General features: G+C 41.5%; 2 protein-coding genes across 4 annotated transcripts in view; one reads left to right on the top strand and one right to left on the bottom strand.

Moving 5' to 3' along the window:
* The first annotated feature begins 5,068 nt into the window (after positions 1 to 5,068).
* AHSA2P (activator of HSP90 ATPase homolog 2) lies at positions 5,069 to 23,716 on the top strand. Of its 2 annotated transcripts, none has more exons than XM_072937678.1 (9): positions 5,069 to 5,285; positions 6,558 to 6,748; positions 16,412 to 16,497; positions 18,366 to 18,480; positions 19,390 to 19,478; positions 20,135 to 20,245; positions 20,638 to 20,739; positions 21,314 to 21,365; positions 21,503 to 23,716. In XM_072937678.1, exons 1-9 carry the CDS (start codon positions 5,206 to 5,208, stop codon positions 21,673 to 21,675), a joined length of 999 nt encoding a protein of 332 aa, XP_072793779.1. In that variant the 5' UTR covers positions 5,069 to 5,205; the 3' UTR covers positions 21,676 to 23,716. The 2 variants fall into 2 exon arrangements, with proteins under 2 accessions (XP_072793779.1, XP_072793777.1); XM_072937676.1 differs by having other exon boundaries at positions 20,129 to 20,245.
* Positions 22,352 to 25,244, bottom strand: part of USP34 (ubiquitin specific peptidase 34) — a 203,801-nt gene continuing 200,908 nt past the window's right edge. For both annotated transcript variants that reach the window (XM_072937675.1, XM_072937674.1), the window contains 4 exons: positions 25,078 to 25,218; positions 24,822 to 24,965; positions 23,784 to 23,943; positions 22,352 to 23,589 (listed from right to left, as the gene is read on the bottom strand). In XM_072937675.1, the coding sequence (XP_072793776.1) occupies positions 22,982 to 23,589; positions 23,784 to 23,943; positions 24,822 to 24,965; positions 25,078 to 25,218 (1,053 nt within the window). In that variant the 3' untranslated portion in view covers positions 22,352 to 22,981. The remainder of the gene's footprint in view (positions 23,590 to 23,783; positions 23,944 to 24,821; positions 24,966 to 25,077; positions 25,219 to 25,244) is intronic.

Raw genomic sequence — 25,244 nt, 5'->3', positions numbered from 1 at the left:
TTAGCAGACATGCAGACTGAAGTTAGACAATATAAATGACTTGCTCAATCTACGACACATGGAAAAGCCGAAGATAGGACATTTATTTGCTAAGAAGCCCCTGGTGTTATTACATAAACTCATTTATGTGAACCATCTTAAAATAAAAATTTTTAACCTGCCCTGCTCTTGCCCCTGCCCCCATTCATTTAACCAATATTTATTGAGATCTGTTGTGTGCTGGGCACTGGGGATTCTACAACATGCAAAACAGATCTACAGTTAGTTGTAAGCTATTGTACTTACCTATGCGTTTGCTACCGCAGTAGCTTTTAAACATAAAACAAACATACCAAAAAAACCCCAAAACAACAACAGCAACAAGAAAAAAAACCCATTTAATATTATCATAACATACGACACACATGTGATCATTTAAGAAGCAATATTTACCTTTACCACATGGAATCACTCTGATATTTAAACTGTCCTAGTCTGTTTCATTAAGATAAAAATGATATGGTAGTGACTGCTAAACTGATTTACAGGCTAATAACAGATTGGAACGTACAGGTTTGAGAGAAATTCATTCATTTCTCCATTCAGTTATGCAAACAAACATTGCCTGGTGCCTACTGGGCACTGGGCACAGCTCAAAGCCTGAAAGCAAATGACTGCACAGTGCACTACAGACTCTGGTGTGTGTGAGGCAGGTGTGTCATCGCCCTCACTTTGCTGCAGGAAAGATGGCACCTGAAGTGGTCCAGCTTGCCACCTCACTCATCTCTCCCCACCTTCCTAGTTCAAACTGATCAAAACCCAGCTTGCTATAGAAGCATCCATCCTTATCCTTTCTCCTTGGGTCTTCCTATCCCAGGTTGAGCCCCACCCACCTTTGGACTCATTTCCTCCCACTGCTTCTGAGGCTTTGCTCCACCACCTGTTCCTCTTATTACCAGCTGGTCCCCATCAGCATGTGAAAACATTTAAAAGAGAAAGGCAGAAATCTCCCTTCACCTCAAATTCCTATCCAGCTACTGTCAGTCTCTCTTACCCATCCCGTCAAGCATCGTCTCAGCCTTCTCACCTCCCATTCATTCCCTTGTCCACCGTGACCTGGCTTCTGCCCCAATAGTTCACTGAAACTGCTCTCTGCAAAGGGCCCAAAGAACTTCTTGTTAGATCCAAGGAACAATTTATTATTCTACTTGCCCTCTTCTCTATCTAACGCTGCTGACCACTCCCCCCATCATGGCTTTTGGCTTCCATGATGAAATGCCTTCTTTGCTTTCTTCCTCCTCCTTTTGGTGCCCCTCTTCAGGCTCCATCTTCTCTTCCCACCCCATCCATGCTTATCTCCAGAGTTATAACCTCAGCCCTCCCCCAGCCTCTTTTCATTCCAGTCTCTCAGAATGATGGTGACTAACCAAGCTGAAAGTCCCAGTCTCTGAAAAACACTTCCTCCCCACCTTGACAAATATACCCCCCTTCCAGTTTTTAATCCCACTCCTATCCATCGTTTGTGTCGTAAGAATGATTTTTCTAAAACCCAAGTCTGATTGCATCGTTTCTCCATTTAGATTACCTCAGTGGTTTCCTGTTGCCACAGAACAAAGCCCACGATCCTCAGTAGGGCAAATGAGGCTTTTCATGACAGGGCAATCTGCCTCCTTGCAGCCTGACATGCCTCAGTCATAGCCACCCCGGTGCCAGGTGCTTCGCCATGCTTCTGTGCCTGGGGACTTGCTGCTCCCGAAGCCTGGTGTCCCCTTTCCCCTGATGAAGACAAGAGTCTGCACTCTGCAAGCCTCCTCTAAGAAAAAGACTACAGAAGCACCACAATCCCTAGGTGGAATTAGGCACTTCTCCTCTGTGCTCCCAGGTGTACACTGGATTTACCAGGAAGATGGATTCACACCGGTCTCCTCCACTAGTGCTTGAACCCTAGGTAGTGCCTGAGAATCATTTTTGTAGTCACTCCAGCATAGAGCAGACTTGGACACAGAGTAGATGCTCGATAACTCTCGTGGTGTAATGTTTACCCACCCTCCTACTGGATGGTTACAAAAGGCCAGAACCCATGATTTGACACTGAAGATGTTTTGACTCAATTTTCCCCAAAATTTTTATTTTGAAAATAATTTCAAAGTTACAGAACAGTTGCAATAGTTCAAAGAACCCTCAGATATGCTTCACATAGATTCACCAGGTGTTAGCCTTTTGCCACACTTGCTTTATCTGTTTTTCCCTCAGAACTAATTGCAGAAATCATGACACTTTACCCATAAATATTTAAGCATGTATCTCGAAAGAACAAGAATGCTCTCCTCTGTAACCAAAATTTAATGCTCAGAAAATGTAACATTGTCAAGGTGTTAACCAGGATGTGGTCTGAAATGCAATTTAAACTTCCCCAAGTGTGTCATTTTAAACTGTTTTGGATCTAGGAGCTAGTTTAGGATCAAGCATCACATTTATTATCTTTTTAGTCTTCTTCTGACATTCATGAAATGTTTATTTTTGTAGAATCTAGTCCAGATCCATTTTGCAGAATTTCCCTCAATTTGGACTTTTCTGATTGTTTCTGCATGATTAGATTCAGAATAAGCATTTTTGGCAGGAATGCCACAGAGGTGATGGTGTATGCATGTCAGTTTGCTCCATTACTGGTGATGCTGAGTTTGATCATTCGGTTAAGGTGGTTAGTCACCAGATTTCTCCCTTGTAAAGATTACTTTTCCTTTTTGTATGTATTTAGTAAGTAAATTGGGCAGGGGTATGTATAATATACCTTCATTTGTATGACTATTCTCTTCCTCAGTAATCCTTTACTCACTGATTTAGGGTTTTTTCCTCAAACTTTTTTACTGTGGTAAAATACACATAACAGAATTTACCATTGTAACCATTAAGTGTACAGTTCCGTGGTATTAAGTACATTCATAATGTTGTGCTACCATCACCACTGTCCATCTCCAGAACTCGTTTCATCTTGCAAAACTGAGATTCTATACCCACTGAACAATAACTCCCCATTTCCCTCTCCCCTCAGCCTTTGGCAACCACTGTTCTCTGTCTCCATGATTTTGACCACTCTAAACACTTCATATAAGTGGAATCAAGCAGTATTTGTCTTTTTGTTACTGGCTTATTTCATGTAACAATGTTATATGCTAAACTCACATTGATAGCATAATGTGAATCTCAAGTTTCATCCATGTTGTGGCGTATGTCAGAATTTCCTTTTTAAGGATGAATAATACTCCTTTGTTTGTGTATACCCCATTTTGCTTATCCATTCATCCATCAAAGGACAGTTGGGTTGCTTCCACGTTTTAAGTATTGTGAATAATGCTGCTACGATTATGAGTGTATAAATACACCCATGAGACCTTTGACTCAGTTTTTTAAGACAATTACTTTAATAATTATATTAATTCTGAAGATTTCTTTGTTAAATTACTTTTTGGAGCTAATTCTTTTTGGCCAATTTAATTATTGATTGATTATCTATATAGAATACCTTTTACATTAGATTTTAATAAAAATATTTACATTCGGATAATTCTTTTATATATTATACAAAATTTTTTGTTCACATAAAATTTTAGTGATAATAGCTTATGCCTTTGTAAGTTTTCTGGTAGGTCTTATTTCCCCCCAGGTTCCAGTTATACACAGCTAAATCTCACCATGTGATGTTCAATGGATAATAGTCTTTACGAATTGGATAAAAGATGAACAGCTAATCCATAAGAAAATGGTGTTCACTAGCATTGTCAATGAAATTCTTTTCTGTTTGATACCTTATGTTAGCTGTCCATTCCTTTGGTGAAGTAAAGTGTAAAAGGTGAACTCAAAATGTCATTTTGTTTTGGGATCAAAACACTTTGAAGCAGTTCGTTTACAAAATTGTTGTAGCTTTCTGGAGAATCATGTTGGAATGCAGTACCTCCTGTAAGCAAAGGGAGAAAATACTCTCCACCAGTTAGTTTCTCTCATTGATGAGCACAGACCAGACAGAAGCCAGGTTATTACAGTGGAACAGAACATTCAGTTACTTTCACCCTTGTGAAATTGTCATGCCTGTTTTCCCTGAGAAATAAATATCCACAGACCCGTCAGCCACATTCGTCAAACAGTTGGTGCAAAGTTTTTGCTGGAAGGTGAAAATTCGTTAAAGGAATCGTTAATATTCGCTTAATTTTTGTAAAATTACATCAAGGTGCAATAATATGCACTTGCAATCACATTCATTTGTCATCTATAAAGGATTATTACATGAATAAAAAGCAAACATTCCTGAAGTAACTGGGAACTTGTAGCTAGCGCTTTGTGAGCAGGTGTTGGAAAGGTGAGAGACTCGGTGTCCAGGGGAGAAGCAGAGTGCGCCAACTCCGTGGGAACATTTCAACAAAACGTGAATACGATGCAGAGAAAGCCCGCTCCAAGGAGACCACCTCGCACCATGAGCGCGCTCCGACCTCAGATGTCGGTCGCACAGCGAACTTGGTGACCAAGAGCTTGGGTCGTGTCCTCGAGAGAACTGAATATTGTCAGCTCGGCCGGCGGCAGCCTGACAACCGCTATCTGTCCGCATCCCCCGTACCGCTCTTAGGCGCCCCTCACTCACCGCCCGCTTGCTAGTATCGAAGGTAATCCTTGCAATAATAATGAATCCTTGGGAGGCATCCGGCCTTTCGGAGGCGGCGGAGGTTCCTCCTTCCCAGCCCCTGCACTTGCGAGCCCCACAGCCGGGCCCTGGGCCTCCCCAAACCCCACCTGGCCTCCCGGATCCCCTCCCCAGCGCCGTGGCTCAGACCTTTCTCCCACCATCCAACGCCCCAACCTGGGCCTCTTGGGCCCAGACCTCTTTCCTCCTTGCCCGCACTCACCTCGGGCCCGACCCCTCCCGAGCCCCTCCCCCGACGCCAGGGCCTCCTGGGCGCAGGCGCCCCCAACCCGCCCTCCAGGCCCCGCCCCCCGTGCCCGCCCTTCGCCGCGCCGCGCCGCGCCCCCGCCCCTCGGAACATGCGGCGCTCCCGCTCCCCAGGCGCTCCGCAGCGGGGCGGGAGGGGCGGGGTGGCGCAGGGGGCGGGGATTTCTGGCACTTTCTGGGCGCTGCGAACGTTCTGATTCCAAGCTCGCAGGCCGGAAACGTCGGCGACGGAGCCGCACCGCAGCCGCGGCCCTTTTTCTCCGCCGAGGCCGCGCCGCCGCGCAGACATGGCCAAGTGGGGCCAGGGGGACCCGCGCTGGATCGTGGAGGAGCGGGAGGACGGGACCAACGTAAACAACTGGCACTGGTGAGGCCGGGCGGGGGCCGGGGCAGCGGCTTTCGGGCCTCCTCCCTCCGGAGCCGCCGGGAGGGGCGGTGGGAACCCTCGGCGAGTGCCAGGCGCCCTGTGCCCGCGAGGTGGGGCGGCCGGGTGGCCCAGGGCGCCTCGTGGGCCGGGGTGACCCCTGAGGGGTAAGCCCAGGTGAATGAGCTTGGGTGAGTGAGCCTTGGGGAGGCGGGGCGGGAGGAGCCGCACAGGTGCGGAGGCTGTCTCTGGCCTCAGGGCGTGGGAGAGCCTGTGGAGCGTGGACACCTGGGCTGGGGTCTTATCAGCACCGGTTTTGGGACATCTTTTGAAAGATGGGTTGGGCCCCAGGAATAGAAGTAGTTCCTGATTTACCACTTCAACTTTGGCAGTCTGTGACCTCAGAAACTCCTCCCGCCCCCAAACCACTTGAAATTTTGGGGAGTTAAAATGAAGCTAGAAAATGTGTTTGTGTTAGTGTTATGTATATAGTGGAAAGAACAGGAATTGTAACTCAATTCCACATCTAACTTGATGCGCCTCTGGTGAGCCCTGCTTTCTAGGAGTTCGAACTGTAGTTACCCATCGTTTTTATACCTCATCTGAAACATGGGCTGATTTCTACCCCCCCTCCCCATTAGGCCAGAGCTTCAGGAAGTGATGCTCTCTGCCCTGCTCCTCTGAGGGCTTGTTCTCCCTTCAGGCCCTCAAGGTGATGCTAAAGCAGGTGCAGGGCAGAGCAAAGCCTCAGCCTGTGAAGGGATCCTTGGGTGAAAGGAGTGAGCTGACCTCTCCTTTCCCAGCCCTGTCACCACGAGCACTTAACAGACTTCTCTCAGCTCAGTTCCACCCCCTAAAATGGGAACATTATTTGGGAAAATCATATGAGATAGTATATGTGTAAAAATTTGTCTTGTTATGGTGAAATTTCAGTTATTACTGCCTTTTCACGTGGCCCCAGGCTTTGCCCCTACATTTCCAACAGGTGAGATTTCTAGACCTTTCCCCTAAAGTCAGCCAGTGTTTTTAAGACAAAACACCACCCTACATAGTGGCTAACAGTATCCTAAAGAACTGGGCAGGAGGATTAGAAGATATTTGATAGAAAGCTGGTTTGAGAAGTGTGCTGAAGTTGGAAGTCTCCTCTCACGGCTGCTTGAGAGGAATTGTGCTGATCTGGGCTGGGCTGGGGTGTTAACCCTGGTTCCCCAGGCTGAGCATGTAGATACCAATGGGGCCTTCCATTCATGGCCCTGCCCTTCTGGTTCCTGGCAGGACAGAGCGGGATGCCACCAGCTGGTCCAAGGGGAAGCTCCGTGAGCTCCTGGTGGGCATCGCCGTGGAGAATGAGACTGGGCGCTGTGAGGTCAGTGAGCTGAAGCAGGTGGAAGGCGAGGCTTCCTGCAGCAGCCGCAAAGGAAAGCTGATTTTCTTCTATGAGTGGAACATCAAGCTGGGCTGGAAAGGTAACAGGGGCCTCCAGGTACAGGTGGGGCTGGAGGCAGCATTGGGGAGGAGACGATTGATTCATTAGTCGTTCAGCAGGTGTTTTTAGAACTCCTGCTGTGGGCTCCTGAATTGATGTTTGTAGTTCCAGACACCCTTAACTGCATGTTCCTTGTCTGACCAGCTGGGGGCTTCCCTTTTCCCCAGTACTCAGCTCTGCTTAGGGCTCTTTGCGCTCAGGAGGACTCTAGTTGGCTGGGTACTTGTGAGCACTAGCTTTTCCTGGAGCTGCTGCCTGCTGGCTCCTTTGGATCCTTCAGGTTTTCATTCTGAGTGAAGCCACTTGTCTCCAGTCTAAAAATTTTAGATCCCTTCCTTGTACTGTTTCCCTTCCCTGCTTTATTTCTCCCCAAAGCACTGATATTTGGTGTACTACATATGGTTACTTAAATATTTTGTTAATTGTTCTGGATTCCCCTTTCCCCCCTCATTCATCAGGGTGGAGATTTTTAAAAATATTAGCTTTATTGTGATAAATTTCACATGCCATACAGTTCGCCCATTTAAAGTGTACAGTTCAGTAGTTTTCACAGAGTTGTGCAGCCATCACTACAGTTAGTTTTAGAACATTTTCGTCTTCCCCTCAGACACATCAGCAGTCAGTTCTCTAGTCTTTGCAACCACTAATTGTTTTCTATCTCCATGGATTTGCCTACTCTGGGTGCTTCCTGTGAATGGAGTCACACAGTATGTAGTCTTTTGTGACTGGCTTCTTTCATTTAGCATAATATTTCCACGGCTCATTCGTGTTGCCGCATGTTTCATTCTTTTTCATGGTCAACTAATGTTCTGTGGTATGGGCGTAGCCCACTTTGTTTATTCATTGGTTAATAGACATTTTGGTTGTTCTCACTCTTTGGGTCTTTGCGTCAGGATTTGATTGGTTTTGTTTCCAGGGCCAGATCACTGTCTAAAACGTTGTGTGTTTGTTGAATGAATAAATTTCTCCCATGGTGCCTACCTCCTGGCTGGGTAGACAGCCTCTAATCAGTAAATATCTGTTGAAATGACCATGGGTATGAAGACAAAGGGGAAAAGGAAGAGGAGAGAGGGCAAGATCTGTTTCTGGAGGATTGTGCTGTGTTGAAGCTTGGGCCTCAACTTGAGCCTGCTCCTTTTTTGAGAGTTTGGTTTAGAGAGCTGGTCTTGGGCCTCTGCCCTAGTGGTTGTCTTGCTGGCTTGAGCCAGACCAGGGCCCAGGAAGGTGTTCTGCAAGCATCAAAAGCAGTTCCATTCCTGCCTTGGAACTTTCTGGCTGGGGGTTTGCTCTCAGTTGCTCCCTCAGTGGCTGCTGCTGGCTGGATCAGAGCAGGACTGTCTCCTTACATGCCCCAACTCCCCAAGACACGGCTCTGAGGGCGCCAAGGAAGCTCATAGTCCTTTGTCTCTCCCATCTCCCTTAGCTCAAAGCAACAACCGGCTTCTTTGCAAGATAAGACCCAGCTACTCCCAGGCAGCAGCCAGAGGGCAGGTGGAACAGGCCTTGCCCTGACCCCATGTGCTTTCTCCTTTAGCAGTGAGTCCTGGAGGTGGCTAGTGTGACGCTCTGGAGAGGAGGCAACACTCTGTCTTGCTTTTTTTTTTTTTAAATTCAATTTTAATTATGTTAAATTTAACTTTTTTTCAGCTTTATTGAGGTATCATTGACTTACATGAGTTTAAGGTATGCAGTGTGATGATTTGATTTATGTATATATTGCAAGATGATTTACATAATAAAGTTAGTTAACACATCATCACCTCATATGGTTACAATTTTTTTGTGTGTATGTTGAGAACTTTTAAGATCTGTTCTCTTATCATTTTTCAAGTATACAGTACTGTGTTACCACGCTGTGTATTAACATTCCTAGAACTTACTCATGTAAGTGGAAGTTTGTACCCTTTGTACACCTTTGACCACCTTCACCACCCTTCTCTACCTGCCTTGCAACCACCAGTCTACTCTGTTTCTGTGAATTTGGTTTTTCTAGATTACACATATAGATGAGATCATATAGCATATGGTTTTCTTTGACTTATTTTACTTCACATAATGCCCTCAAAGTCATCCATGTTGTCACAAATGGCAAGATTTCCCCTTTTTGTGGCTGAATAATATTCCAATTTGTAAATAAGCCACATTTTGTTTATTGATTAATTCATCAGTGGGCACATAGGTGGTTTCCATGCCTTGGCTACTGTAAATAATGCTGCATTAAACTTAGTGTGCAAATGTCTCTTAGAGACAGTGATTCCATATCCAGAAGGAGAATTGCTAGATCATATGGTAGTTCTGTTGTTAATTTTTTGATGAACCTCCATACTGTTTTCCACACTGGCTGCACCAATTTACGTTCCTACCAATACTGTACATCCTCATCAGCACTTACCTCTTTTTGATGATAGCTGTTCTAACAGGTGTGGTGATACCTCACTGTGGTTTTAATTTACATTTCCTTGATGATTAGTGATGCTGGACACCTTTTCATGTACCTGTTGGGCATTTGAATATCTTCTTTGCATAAATGTCTGCTCAGGTCCTTTGCCCTTCTTTTTAATGGGATTATTTGTTTTTGTTTTTTGCTTTTGAGATGTATGAGTTTCTTACATATTTTGGATACTAACTCCTTATCTGATAAGGTCTGGAAACATTTTCTCCCATTTTGTAGGTTGCCTTTTCATTTTATTGATTGTTTCTTTTGCTATGCAGAAGCTTTTTAGTTTGTCTAGTCATACTTATTTATTTTTGCTTTTGTTGTTTGTGCTTTTGATATATCCAAAAATTATCACAAGACCAACATCAAGGAGCTTTTACCCTATGTTTTCTTCTAGGAGTTCTGTGTATTCAGGCCTTACATTTATGTTTTTAATTCATTTCAAGTTAATTTTTGTGTATGGTGTAAGATAAGGGTTCAGTTTCATTCTTTTGCATGTGAATATCCAGTTTTCTCAGCATCGTTTATTGAGGATACTAGTGCCATTTGTTGAAGATACTATCTTTTATCCATTGAGTATTCTTGTTTACCTTGCAATATATTAGTTGATCATACATGCATGGGTTTATTTCTGGGCTCTTGATTCTGTTGCATTGGTATGTATCTTTTTTTATACCAGAACCATAGTTTGACTGCTATAGCTTTGTATTAAAGTTTGAAATCAGGAATTGTGATGCCTCCAGCTTTGTGCTTTGTTCTCAGGCTTGCTTTGGCTATCAGTGTTTTGTAGTTCCATGTGAATTTTAGGATTTTTTTTTTCTACTAATGTAAAAAAGAAAAAAGCCACTGAAATCTTTTTTTTTTAACATTTTTTAATTGAGTTATAGTCATTTTACAATGTGTCAAAATCCAGTGTAAAGCACAACTTTTCAGTTATACATGAACATATACATATTCATTGTCATATTTTTTTTTTTTCGCTGTTAACTACTGTAAGATCTTGTATATATTCCCCTGTGCTTTAAAAGCCACTGAAATCTTGATAGGGAGTACATTGAATGTACAAGTGCCTTTGTATAGTATGGAGATTTTAACAATATTAATTCTTCCAATCCATGAACATAGGATATCTTCCATCACTGTCTTACAGTTTTCAGTCTACAGATTTTTTACCTCCTTGGTTAAATTTATTCCTAAATATTTTACTGTTTTTTGCGGCCATTGTAAATGGGATTGTTTTCTTTATTTCTTTTTCTGATAGCTCATTGTTAGTGTATAGCAACACAACTGATTTTTGTATGTTGATTTTGTATCCTGGAACTTTATAAATTTGTTTATTAGTTCTAACAGTTTTTTGGTAGAGCCTTTAGGATTTTTTTTATATGTGATCATATCATTTGCAAACAAAGACAGTTTTATTTTTTCCTTTTTAATTTGGATGCCTTTTGTTTCTGTTTCTTGATTGCTCTGGCTAGGACTTTCAATACCGTGTTGAACAGGAGCAGTGATAGTGGGTACCCTTGTCTTATTCCTGATATTAGAGGAAAAGCTTTCAGCATTTCACCATTGAATATGATGCCAGCAGTGGAGTTGTCATATATATGGCCTTTATTATGCTGAGATACGGTTCTATTATACCCTATTTGTTGCTTGTTCTTATCAGTTGATGTTGAATTTTGTGAAATACTTTTTCTGCGTGATTTGAGATTATCATATGATCTTTATTTTTCATTCTATTAATGTGATGTGTCACACCTGACTTGGCTATTAAGCCATCATCACATCCCAGGGATTAATCTCACTTGACAATAGTATATGATCCTTTTAATGTGCTGTTGAATTCTGTTTGCTAGTATTTTGTTGAGAAGTTTTGCATCTGTATTCATCAGAGATATTGGTCTGTAATTTTTTTGTTATAGTGTACTTAACTGGCTTTGGTATCCTGGTAATGCTGGCATCTTAAGATGAATTTAAGAATGTTCCCTTCTCTTCAATTTTTGGGAAGAATTTGAAAAGGACTGATGTTAATTCTTCAAATATTTGGTAGAATTCCCCAATGAAACCATCTGGTCTTTGGCTTTTCTTTGTTGGGAGTTTTTTTTAATTACTGATTCAGTTTCCTTAATTGTAATTGGTCTGTTCAGATTTTCTAGTCCTTAATGATTCAGGCTTTGTAGGTGATGTGTTTTTAGGAATTATCCATTTCTTTTAGGTTGTCCAGTTAGTTAGCATATAATTGTTGACAGTAATCTCTTACTATCATTTGTATTTGTGTGGGCTCAGTTGTAACGTCTCCCCTTTCATTATTAATTTTATTTGGATCTTCTTTTTTTTCCTTGGTTAGTCTAGCTAAAGTTTTGTCAGTACTGTTTATCTTTTCAAAGAACCAACTCTTTGTTTTATTAACCTTTTGTATTGCTTTCCTACTCTAAATTACATTTATTTTTGCTCTAATCTTCATTTCCTTTCTATTTTATTGAGATATAATTGACATAAATCATTATGTTCATAGTGGGTTATAAAGTAATGATTTTATATTGGTGTACATCAAGAAATGGTGAACACAATAAGCCTACTTAACATGCATCCACTACATATAATTATAAGTTTTTCTTTTTTCTTGTGATGAGAATTTTTTAAGGTTTACTTTCTTTCAGATATACTGTACATTATTATTATAGTCACCATACTGTGTATTACATCCCCAGGATTTATTTTTTATAACTGGAAATTTGCATCTTTGACGACATTCACCCATTTTTTACCCATTCCCCCACTCCCTGTCTCTGGCAACCACTAGTCTGTTCTCTATATCTATGAGTTAGATTTTTTGTTTTGTTTTGTTTTGTTTTAGGTTCCACATATAAGTAAGATCATACAGTATTTTTCTTTCTCTGTCTGATTTATTTTACTTAACATAATGCCCTTGAGGTCCATGTCTGTTGCTGCAAATGGCAAGATTTTTCTTTTTTGTAGTTAAATAATATTCCACTGTGTATATATACCACATTTTCTTTATCCATTTATCCATTAGTGGACACTTAACGTTGCTTCCATGTCTTGGCTATTGTAAATAATACTGCAGTGAACGTGAGGGAGTATTTATCTTTTCAAATTAGTGTTTTTGTTTCCTTTGGATGTATACCCAGAAGTGGAATTGATGGAGCATGTGATAGTTCTATTTTTAATTTTTACAGGAACCTCCATACTGTTTTTCATAGTGGCTGTGCCAATTTACATTCCTACCAGTAGTGCACAAGGGTTCCTTTCTCTCTGCATCTTTGCCAACATGCATTATTTCTTCCCTTTTTAATAAGAGACATTGTAACAAGTGTGAGGTGATATATTATGGTGATTTTGGTTTGCAGTTCCCTGATGTTTAATGTTGTTGAACACTGTTTCATGTACCTGTTGGCCACCTGTATGGCTTCTTTGGAAAAATATCTCTTCAGATTCTCTGCCCATTTTCTAATCAGATTGTTTTGTTCTTGTTGTTATTGAGTTTTGTGAGTTCTTTATATATTTTTGGATATTAACCCCTAATCAGATATATGATTTGCAGATATTTTCTTTCATTCAGTAGGTTGCCTTTTCATTTTGTTGATGGGTTTTTTTGCTGTGCAGAAAGTTTATAGTTTGACTAGTCTCACTTGTTTATTTTTGCTTTTGGTGTCAAATCTAAACATTGCCAAGACCAATGTTAAGGAGCTATTGGACATGTTAGCTCTAGTGTCCGTGGGTAGGCAAGGTTGCTGTTGGGGTCTCTGGCTGGGTGGAGGCACTGCCTCTGCTCCAGGGCCAGGGTGGGATTACTGTTGGCTGGGCTTTGTGGTTGGGTGAGTTTTGTGATTTCTGATCTTGCATTCAAGTCTTTAGTTAATTTTGAGTTAATTTTTGTGTATGGTGTAAGATGGTGGTCCAGTTTCGTTGTTTTGCTTATGGCTGCCAACTTTCTCAGCATCATTTATTGAGGAGACTGTCCTTTCCTTACACTGAATGTTCTTGGCTCCTTTATTATAGCTTAACTGACCATATATGCAAGGGTTTCTTCCTGGGCTTTCTGTTCTGTTCCATTGATCTGTGTGTCAGTTTTTATGCTAATACCATACTGTTTTGATTACCACATTTTTATAATGTAATTTGAAAACAGGATGTATGATGCCTCCAGCTTTGTTCTTTCTAAAGATTGCTTAGGCTATTTGAGGTCTTTTATGTTTCCACACAAATTTTAGGGTTTATTCTATTTCTGTGAAACATGCCATTGGAGTTTTGATAAGAGATTGCTCTGAATCTGTAGGTTGCTTGTTATTTTCTTTCTTCTCCTAACTTTGGGCTTAGTTTGTTCTTTTTCTAGTTCCTTGAGGTGTGAAGTTAGGTTCTTTATTTGAGATATTTTTTCTGGTATGAATTTATAGTTAACATACTTCCCTCTTCGAGCTGCTTTTGCTGCATCTCATAAGTTTTCATGTGTTGTGTTTCCAATTTTATTTGTATCAAGATATTTTTAAAATGTCCCTTTGATTTTCTTGGGCCATTAGTTGTTCAGGAGTGTTTTAATTTCCATGTATTTGTGAATTTTCCAGCTTTCCTCCTGTTACTGATTTTCTGGTTTCATACCATTGTAGTTGGAAAAGATACTTATTATAATTTCTATCTTTTTGAGTTTATTGAGACCTGTTTTGTGGCCTAACTTATAATTTATCCTAGGAAATGTTCTGTGGGTGCATGAGAAGAATGTGTATTCTGTTGCAGTTTGATGGACTGTCCATATGTTTGTTGGGTCTGTTTGGTCTATAGTGTTGTTCAGATCTGGTATTTCCTTACTGGCTTTCTGTGGTGATATATCCATTGTTAAGAATTGGGTATTAAATAGTGATACAGTAATAGTTGGGGGCTTTATTTCTCCTTGTAAGTTCTGTTAGTAATTGCTTTATATATTTAGGTGCTCCAGTTCTAGGTGCATAAATATTTGTAATTGTTGTATCTTCTTGATTAATTGACCCTGTTAGCGTTATATAATGGCCTTCTTTGTTTGACCAATTTTAGCTTAAATTCTATTTGTCTAATGTAAGTATACCTACTCCTGCTTTCTTTTGGTTAATATCTGCTTCAAATACCTTTTTCCATCCTTCCACTTTTGGTTTATGCATGTCCTTAAAGCTAAAGTGAGTCTCTCATAGGCAGCATGTTGTTGGATCTTGTCTTTTTTAACCCATTCAGCCATTCTGTGTCTTTTGATTGAAGAATTTAATCTATTTATGTTTAAAGTAATTATTGATAGATAGGGACTTAATATATAAGTAAGTGGTCTCCTTTTCCAGATTTTACAGGTTTGCTTTGGCAGGAGAAGACTTTCATCATTCAGCTTGGGCTGTTGGACATGCTAGCTCTAGTGTCCGTGGGTAGGCGAGGTTGCTGTTGGGGTCTCTGGCTGGGTGGGGACAATGCCTCTGCTCCAGGGCCAGGGTGGGATTACCGTTGGCTGGGCTTTGTGGTTGGGTGAGTTGGCTGGCTGGGCTCCATATTCAAGCAGGGCTGCTGGGTGGGCTACCTGACTGGCCGGGGTTGCTGGCTGGGCTCCACAGTTATGTGGGGTCACTAGCTGGGCTGTGCAGTTTCTCTGGTCAGGCAGAGTCACTGGCTGTGTTCCCTGGCAGGGCAGTGACACTGGACTCTGTGATTGGGCAGGGTTATGGGCTGGGCTCCGCAGTCAATCCTTCCTGGTTGAATGGGGTCTCAGGCTGTGCTCTCTGACCAGGTGGTGCTGCTGCTGGACTCTGTATTTAGGCAGGGTTTCATGGCAGGACCTTGCCTCAGGCTGTTCTGTGACCACGTGGGGACACAGACTGTGCCCTGAAGGTGGGCAGGCCTGCAGGTTTGGCTTCACCATCCTTAAGCTTCTGGGTATGCTCTGCTGTTGAACAAGGTCATTGGCTGGGCTCCCTGGACAGGAGGGGCTTCCAGCTGTAGCCTGTGGGTGGGCGGGGCTAGGGACTGTTGTTTGCAGTTGGGTAGGGTCTCTGCTGGGCTCTGTGTCTGGACAAGGCCTTAACACAAGCTGTGTTAAGCAATGGGGAAGGCTGTAGGCTGGGCTTGGAGGCTGCTTAGGGTTGCTGTTCAGGCCCCTTGGTTGTGCAGGGCCAGAGGCTATGCTCACCAGTTGGGCAGGGCTTCTGACTTGGCTTCCTTCCTGAGTGGGGCTATTTGGATGAACTGCGAGGCTGCCCAGGGTCTCTGGTTGGGCCTCCTGGATGGTCAAGTGAGAGACTACACTCAGCAGTTGAGTGGAGGTGCGAATTTGCCTCCCTGCCTGAGTATGGCAGTAAAATGGGCTCCACATCGACTTTGGCCTTTTGCCTGGGGACCCAAATCAGGCAGAATTGCCAGCTGAGCTCTGCTTGTGCACTGCTGCAAGCAGGAATGCTGTCCACCCAGATTTGAGTGCTGGTTGCACTGATAATTAGTGATATTGAGCATTTTTTCATGTGCCTATTGGTCATTTGTATTTCTTCCTTGGAGAATTGCTTGTTCAGGTCTTCTGCCTGTTTTTGGATTGGGTTGTTTGTTTTTTTCTTATTAAGTTGTATGAGCTGTTTATATATTCTGGAGGTCAAGCCTTTGTCAGTTTCATCTTTTACAAATATTTTCTCCCATTCTGTAAGTTGTCGTTTTTGCTTATGGTTTCCTTTGCTGTGCAATATGTCACCATCTTGATGTCACTGAAGTCAACACTCTGGGCTTGAAAGAAATCCAGCTGCATGGAGTCCACACAAACTTCCTCAAGCCACAGCCTCCCTCCCCTCACTCTTTCCATGATCAGAACTCATTGTCTGTTTTTGCTTTCCTGTCCCTTTTGTGGCTTCTCTTCAAGATAGCCCTTTATGCTGCTTTAACTTGCTAAAGAGTATTGGCAAATGAGAAAAGAAACATTGGTCGACAGACCCACCTTCTCCAACCCTGTGCAGCCCCGATTTCGTGTGCACTTTTATAGGCCAGGTTCTGTCCCCCTCTTCGGTGCTTACCTCTGATGTGGGCCGGGAGAGTGGGGTCGGCTTTGGCATGTGTGTGGCGGGGAAGCCATGAATCTGCCTCATTGTCACCATGGTGGTGCCCTGTGAGAAGGGTGGACTGTTCAGTTAGGCAGGGCAGTTTTATGGAAACTAGTTGTTACTTTTGTGATTGAAAAACATATTTTGCTCATTTTAGGTATAATTAAAGAATCTGGTGCAAAGCACAAGGGACTGATTGAAATACCCAACCTATCTGAAGAAAATGAAGTAGATGACACCGAGGTGAGGTATCTGATGGAGTTTCTTTTTCTTCTTCTTTATTTTTCTTTTAAATCAAGCTTCTGTTATAAGCGTTGGGCATTTGAAAAATTTTATCAGACTGTGTGGTTCCTGTGCGGTAGTTTTGGTGAATTGTGGAGGGCTTGTTTGCTGAGAAGAATAGCTGTACTGGGGTGGTGGGGGCAGCGTGGGGTGTGGACAGAGTGGTGTGGGAGAAGGAGTAATCCTGGGAAGCCCTAGACTCTCCCTTAGACCAGGTGTGGGGCTGGGCAGGTGGCTGCACCCTCCATGGCCTCCTCGTCTGTGAAATGGGGTTAATTAGACCTTTCAGAATGTTACTAGATAAATGTGACAGTGTATATACTGTAAAGTGCTCAGGCAAGATGCACAGCTTGGTGAACAGGGTTTTGTTTCTCTTTCCCTACATCTTTGCTCCTTCCCTTTAATAGTGAAAATTCTTAGCTTGTAGCTGTGATCTCCCTTGGTTATATCACGCGTGTTTTGTAAGCTAGTTAGTGTGTGTTAGTATATTTTGCCTGGCTCCTCTAGTTTGGGAGATAGAGCCTGCGTAACTCCTATGCTTGGTTTGTGGTTAGTGCCCTTTTTAAAAGCTTGGTTGTGAGTTGAGACCATTTGTATAGCAGCCATATTTTCCAAATAAAGGTAGTTTGATAAAAGGTCTTTTTTGATTTGTGAATGTATTCAGTGTGAAGGCTTTAGAGATATAGAAACTAAGTTGTACTGAGCCACTTGTCTATGAGCCGCCTCTATTAAAGATTATAAAATGTTGTAAAAGCGGGGCTGTCTCGGACATACCTTCAGACATGTTGCTGTACTCGGGCTGTAATTTCACTTAGCTGTGTTCAGATCCATCAGCTGAGAAGTGTTTCATCAACATGTTAAATTGGTCTTTTAGATTCAACCCTTGGTAGCATTACAGAACAGACTCTTCAAATTGGAACTGGAACCTGGGACCAGGCCCAACTCAGCTGAATCACAGGGACACTACATGATTTCATGCCAACACCTCACCTGAGAGCACCACGGAGGCGTCCCCAGAGCAGAACTTTGATGCTTTCCTTTCCCTGTCTCCCCCTCTCACCTGTCCCTGTTCTTCCCTCCCTCCCTCTTTTTTCCCCCTCTTCCTCTTTGCCAACTCTCCTCCCTGCCAAAAAAAATGTAGCCCAAGGCCAGGCTGTGGGGAAACGTGATTTACCTGATTACACTGGTTTTGGGGTTCTAGACCAGCGCTGTTCAATAGAAATGTAATGCAAGCCACATAAGGAACTTAAAATTTTCTAGCAGCCATATTTAAAAAGTTAAAAGAAACAGGTGAAATTAGTTTTAATATTTTTTATTTTACCCAATATTTAAAATAATATTTAACATGTAATTAATATCGAAGTTATTAAGAGATTATTTTACATTCTTTTTGGTACTAAGTCTTCAGAGTCTGTTGTGTGTTATTTTACACTTAAAGCACATCTCAAATCTGACCAGTCACATTGCAAGTACTCAGTAGCCACATGTGGCTGAGCAGCTACCATACTGGACAGCGCATTTCTAGACCCTGATAAAAGCCATGGACTACATCTTCAGTATGTTATATACACAGATAAAACAGACACAGATTAGGGGGTTCACATCCTAAGAAATCCTTCATGATCTGGCCACCAACCTAATCAACGGACCCTTGATAAGAAACCCTTTACATCTTCTCAAACTATATGAAGAAACCTGCCATCTCTCTCTTACATCAATTTCTTTCTTTCCCTTCCCTCGCCATCACAGTTCTCTCATCCATATGTCCCAGTGTTGTGAGAATACATCAAACCAGATTTTTCTTAGGTTTGTATTTTTCTGATTTGTAGGTGAACGTGAGTAAAAAGAAAGGAGATGGGGATATACTGAAGGATCTTATGAAAACTGCAGGCACCGCCAAGGTCAGGGAGGCCCTTGGAGATTACCTGGAGGCACTTAAGACGGGTAAAGAAGGCATCCCTTGTGAATTAGAGGGTCCCTTTTCTATTTACCCAAGTAATGCTCTGCACTGTGGTCTGGATTCCCAGGTTAGGCTGATGTCCAAGGCTCCAGAAACAACTGTCTTCCTTGCTAGACTGTAAGCTCCGTGAGGGCATGGAAGGTGTGTTTATCTTGTTCACTGCTGTCTCTCCAGCATCTGTCATAATGCCCTGGCACATAGTAGGTGCTTAATAAATCTTTGTTGAATGAATGAATGAATGAAAGTGACTCAGGTAGTTGAGACTTATCTAGTTAATCCCTATACTGTGTGGAATTGAGGTTATTGTCTTCTTCCCTAAATTAGAGAAGTTACCTGCCGGACAAAATGGCCAGCAGGGCCTGTATGTCTGCACCTCATCCTTGGACTCTGCTACCTGAGCATCTAGGTGTTGGCACAGAAGCGTTTGGGGTTGCCACTTTTCTCACGAGATCACACATGTGGCTGGCCCACAGGCTTGAACACTGGGAGGCCAAGCTTTGTGAGGTGGTGGTGAAGCAATGAGCAAGTGTCTGGTTTTGACAGTAAGTGAAGGCCATAAAGCTGTTAGTAGTTAGTCGTTTAAAATGGAGCTTTTTGGAAAAGAACATTTGAAAATTATGCTGTTTTATCAAGAACTAGATAAAAGTAAGGCATTTGATAAAAAGGAAAGGATAAAAGGCATTTGCTGCTGTGGATCTCGTGTTGTTCATGATTAGTTTTATAGGTAAAAATACAGAATGGTCTTGAAACTCTCAAAATGCTATAGGAATTCTTTTTATAAATATCAGTTCTTTTTTATTCTTACATACTGTTTTCGGTTTTCTGCCTTACTATTTGTTTTGAAAGGGAAAAAATTCTTTATTAAAACCACTTCTCATATGTTTTCTTTGTAGAATTTACAATGGGAATGATTTTACCAACGAAAGCTATGGCAACGCAGGAATTGACCATTAAAAGGAAACTGAATGAGAATACCTTGCAGGTATGCCCTCTGGTGGCCACTAGGCTTCAAAGCTCTAAATAGTCTTGTGATGACGAACTGCAGAGGATAGTGACCAGGGCCAGCTAATCCACCCTTACTTCCTCTGCTGTTTTGGGGAGAAGTGATTAAATGAGACTTTCATCCTTGATGGAAGGGATTGTATAAGTAGGCCTTTCTGAACTAAATAATTGAATTTAGTTCAAGATGGTGTTGTAAAGGCAGTGTTGTTTTGGTAGGCAGCAGAGAATACAAAACCAGGTGACTTTGTGGTTCACATGAAACAATGGAAGAACCTCTCCAGACTTTTGGTCAATTGGAGGTTTTAGATCCTGTTCTTGGAATCTGGTGGTGGGGAATTGGGGCCCTTTGGCCTTCAGTGCTGCTGTCCTTCACCTGCTTCACTTTTTTGCCCTCTGGGCCATATTTACATGTCCAAATAAGATTTGGGGTGTGAGGTCATAGCCTGTGACTGGAACAGAGCTAAAGAGCTTATAGGAACAGTGAACTGTTTTCAAAATAAAGACCAGAACTGGTGGTGCTAAAAGGCTTTAGTGGAAGGGGGTAGTGTGCAATTCGGGACATTCTGGTGTTTTATTAAGATTAGAAGAATTTTCAAAATCTTTTGTCATATTGGAACCTTTTCTCTTGAGATTCAGACCTCTTCTCCAGTGGCACTGGGTGTGAGGATTCCCACTGTGGCCCTGCACATGACGGAGCTGTTTGATACAGCTGTTGAGCAGCTGTATAGAATCTTTACTGTGAAAGATGTAAGTAACTTTGCAAGTTAGGATCTGAAATGCTGACATTTGGAGAAAATAAGCCACTAAGAACTGGAGCTGGGTTTTCGTTTCCTGTATGGCCATAGTTTCCTGATTGAAAGGATCTAGAAATCTTTAGGATAGTCTCTGAAAAATTTGAGTGGGAAAAGATGGGCATTTTGGAGGAGTTAATCAGCATTTAGGAGTTTGGAGCAATTTACTGAGTTTTCTTCCTCTGAAAGAGGAGAGAAAGGGAAGGAAAGCTATAATTAAGAGCTGTGTAGCCACAATTAAAAAAACAAAAACTACAGTAAATTGTTACATTAATATTTTACATTTAGGTTAAAAACATGATAGTATGTGCTGGAATAACATGTCTGTTGTACATTTTGCTTGGTTAGCTGGTGCAAAAATTTTCTAAATCTCCTGCTGTATTAGAAGCTGAAAAGGGAGGGAAATTCCAAATGTTTGACGGGAACATCACTGGTGAATATATAGAACTGGTAAGTAAGCTTCTGGTTTAAAGGAAGGTAAGCTGGGACTGACTCTTCTGTTAATATTGCTTTATTCATCCTGTTTTTAATGTGCTTTGGCTTTTTATCTGAGTTCACAGAAACTTGAGCACTTTATAAAGTTGGTTGTAGGGTAAATAAAAAATGTTATAAATACTAAGTATAATAAAGATGAAGCCTTTGTTTCACAGTAATTTTGCAAGTATTGATGATTTCAGAAGGCACAATTATAGATTTCCTTCCAACTTTTGGTCTAAAAGTTGGTTTCTGGTTTCTGCCACCTAATCACTAGGGTGTGTGTTGCCAAATGTCAGTTGCCTCGCCACTGACATCGGCTCTGTTCTTGTTACACTTCTGTCCTTGGGTGTTACTACTGTTAAACATTTTGGCATGGGGGACAATGAATTCTCAGTGGTGCGGTGTATAAGCTGGAAAATGGGAGTGTATGTTGTTCTTCGATTACTTTTAGTACGTAGGGGCTTTTATGAACGGATTTGGTTATTTGTGACAGTATTGTAGGAAATTTTAAAAGATGTTTTCAGTGGAATTTCCCCTTTGTTTTCAGTTAACAAATAAAAAAATCGTCATGAAATGGAGGTGTAGGAACTGGCCAGAAGGTATGTTATTAGCACTGTTTTGAGTCCAAAAACTCTCAAGCTGTTTTTCCCCCTACTGTGAAAAGCAAATAGTGGTACTGTATGGGTAAATTTTCCTTTTCATAATGCAGTAATAAGCTTTCCTTTCCTTCTTCCAGAACACTATGCAACAGTTGCACTGAATTTTGTGCCTACTCTAGGGCAAACGGAATTACAGTTGGACTGTAAAGGAGTTCCTGTTTGTAAAGAAGAGAACATAAAATTCTGTTGGCAGAAGCAGCATTTTGAAGAAATAAAAGGTTTACTGCAGTTAACCACCCTAAATGGTTGAATTAGTTAGAAGATTTTATAAGGGCATTACTTTTTGTAAGCAGAAAAAGTGTCATTTACCTCTTCCCTGTTACTCCTTTTAAAAAAGAAAACAAGTACTGTTAATTTGTACTGGATGAAATCCATCAACTTGTACAGAATCGAAAGCATTGTCTGAATCTTTATGACTAGACTGCATTGAGTTTAAAAGCAAGCAACCTGAAATTAGGTATTAACTTTACCTCCTGTAGATGCTCTTCTGGGTTGAATCCCTACGTACAGATGGTTGAAGTGTCCCAAGCTAAAGCTTGTCCTAACAAGCTTACTTTTAGCTACAGTTTTAGTTCAGGAAGACAAAAAAAAAATGGCATGTTGATAACTATTCCTTTCTTTTATTTATTTCAGGGTTTTTAAGGTATGTAGTAGCTCTTAGGTAGTGAAACAGTGGCATGTCGCACTCAGGAGCATGTTGATGTGAGGGCGAGCTGGCTGTACCGTTAACGCTTCTCCCTGCAGCAGTTATGCATTTTGGGGTAATGAGGATTGAAAAGTCTACAGGGTAAAAGTAAGTTGCTTTTTGGACTGCCACTCCACTTCTAATGAAACAGAATAGAATGGAGAAGTGCTTCCCCTCATTTCAGTTTTCTCATTACTTTCATCTTGAGAAGACTGAAGCAACATATGTAAACAAGTAAAAAGTCATCACAATCAGTTTAATTAAGTGCACAGAATAGCAATCAATCAGTCATGTCAATAAAAATAAAACAATTATTTTTACATCAAGTGTGCTTTATTTCCTCCACAGGTATTCTGTTAAATAAAGCACCATTTATATACTGCCAGGCCACAGCTAAAGAGGATTCTTTACAGAATCAAATTTCTTGTGGTTGTTCCGTATACAAGTAAACTTAATTTTGATAATAAGAACCACAGCGATCGGAGGCAATCTGCCTCTATTATAAGGTACAAAACTGGCACAGAGGACACCATATTATACACAGTAAAAATGCTGTTAAGTTTAAATTACATTGTAAGGGCCAGGAAACCCTGTTCCTCCCAGACAGCCATATTAAATGAAAGCCACTACAGTGAACTCTTAATTACATAAAACAAATCCGTTATCTGATTGCCCTTTAGAAAGTATACTGAAGATGCAAATGTTTTCATCTGAAGTTCTGCCTGACCAAGAATTAAGCCTATAAATCTATCTTGCCATTCAAGCAGAGAGCACTGGACGAACTGAAGCACAAAAACAGAAATAAGCAAAACTTATACAAACAGCATTAGGGGGAAGGGGGACCTTAAAAGTAGACATGCTACATCTAATGTCAAGAAGCAGCTTGGTTTCCTTTGCCAGATATCCTTGTGACCACATGGATTGTAGATTCAATGGTCCTACATAGGGTATCTAAAATGTCGTGTTGCTGCATGTGACTAAAGAGCCCTCTGGAATGGCCACAGCTGAGCGATAAAGCAGCCTCAGGGTCCTGTGAAGGCAAAGCTTGACCATCACAGCTTCTCAAGTCAGCTAAGTCAGACAGGACTGCGGAGAGGGAAGTAGAAGGGAACTCAGAGTCTTCCTCAGCGAGGTTAGAATCCTTGGAACAGTGAAGGTCTTTAAATTCTTTACAGTCTTCAAATCTACCATTGTTGGACTGTTCTTCCGCATGCTGTGACCTGATATTTGACATGTCTTCTGAAAATGAAGATGGAACCTCCATTCGGTATTCTTTAACAGAACTGTTTTCAGGGGAAGGAAGATCTTGCTCAGTTCCTGGATCGATAATTGAAGAGTCTCTCGTCTCATTGTCTGAAGTGCTGGTCGGGGTCAGGACCTCCCTGGTTTCTGTTTTCACATCACTGATGCAACTGTCCACAGTGTGCTCCTCATCACTGCTAACACGCCTTCTTTTAACAGGAGTCGCCCCTTCATCATCTGTGAAAATGAACAGCAAGAAATTCTCTGAAAGGAGTCATGAAGATCACACACTGGGAGGTGTCTATGGGAAATTTCGTTTTTAGCATTTAAATATAGGCTCAACTAAACACACAGCTACTGTAAAGTCAGTTGCACAGAGTATATTCTTCTCTTCTCCCACCCTACTGTCAGTATTAGTCCATAAAGCTAACCTTTAGTTTTTCTTTCTTTGGCTTCTTGCTCTTGGAGTGAGTTTCTTTGCTGCAGACAAGTCCTGCATTTGCTTAAAAGCTCTTGCAGGGTTGGAATTAGAGCTGGGTTTAATTGTTTGGGAGTGTGTACAGACAGGAGCAAAGCAAGCGCCCGCAAGTCCTACAAAAGTCCAGACAGGGAACATTTCAAATGCCAAAACCAACATTTTGACACAGCTATTAACAGTTTAACGTACATGTTCACTTTTCCAAGAATCCATCCTGGTTGCTCTGATATTTTTGGAAGAATGCTAAAACTAGAAAGCCAGTGTGGTAAGTAGTGGTATAAGTATAGCAGTATTAAGTCATACTGAAGACTCAATGCTTTCCAAAAATGGGAAAGGAAGGAAAATACCAGTAATGAACTTACACAGAAATTTAAAAAACAAACCATGAATGATCCATGAGAAATTTAGGCCTTACTAATCTAGGAATCAGTTTTCAGATATGCTGACTTCTGGTGGATGTCACAAGTGGTAAGGGTCTGTAATCAGCTCTGTAATCCGTTCTGGCGTCTAAGCATTCATCCTTCCTCAGGAGGCTGCTGCTGGATGGCGTGCTAGCCCGTGTTTCCAGCGTGCTTCCTTGTTTGACATGGCTGTCACAGAGACTAGACAAAGCAACTAGTCCCCTAGTTTTAACGGGCTTTATATTCGGATTACTAATTGATTTTCAGTTGCTTATGAGTCACAGGCACTAATAAACATCACAAGTAATGTTTCAAAAAATGTGAGAAAGATAAAGGGAATGTTTCCTCTTAGTGGTCTTAGCATTTAATGACATTGGCTCATGTCTTCTAAGGTAACAAAGTGTGTGCGACATACATAAAAAGCAGAGTGAACACATTTTTATTTGGTTAGTTTTTTCCACCATATGTGGCTTCTAAAGTTCAAATAATAAAACTATATGTATAAAGTAAAATCATGCTAAGGCCAAATTTAGAGCTGATATAAGGAAAGTTCTGAAGTACGTGACTATTCCCCCTTCCGTAGTCCTTACCCCATTTAAAGAAGCACTGGCTTTGGAAATTTCGACTCGGTTGGTGAAATCAGATTGCAGGTTCTGATACTGATTTATCAAGTTTGTAATAAGGGTGCTGATCAGATTGGCACAGTTTGCTTCAGAAAACACCTGACCTTGAACCTGAAAAAGATGATTGATTAAAAAAAAAAAAAGCTCCAAAAGACTAATACTCTGAAAACAAAACCATTAATTAATTGTAAGTAACAGACTGAGTTTCCAACTTAGGACATACCTTTAGAAGAAAATGTGTCATGAATGTGTAGACAATGTTGTTGTTTAGGAAAGTTCTTTCATCCATTAGAATGCATTTTATATATTCTGCAAAAACAGGATCTTCACACAAAAGCTTGATGCAGTTTTTTGACATGGCAGACTAAAGTGGGGAGAAGACACACTGGT

The sequence above is a fragment of the Vicugna pacos genome, chromosome 15, assembly GCF_048564905.1.
Source record: "Vicugna pacos chromosome 15, VicPac4, whole genome shotgun sequence".
Classification (NCBI taxonomy): domain Eukaryota; kingdom Metazoa; phylum Chordata; class Mammalia; order Artiodactyla; family Camelidae; genus Vicugna; species Vicugna pacos.
This window is presented reverse-complemented; position numbering and strand designations above follow the sequence as displayed.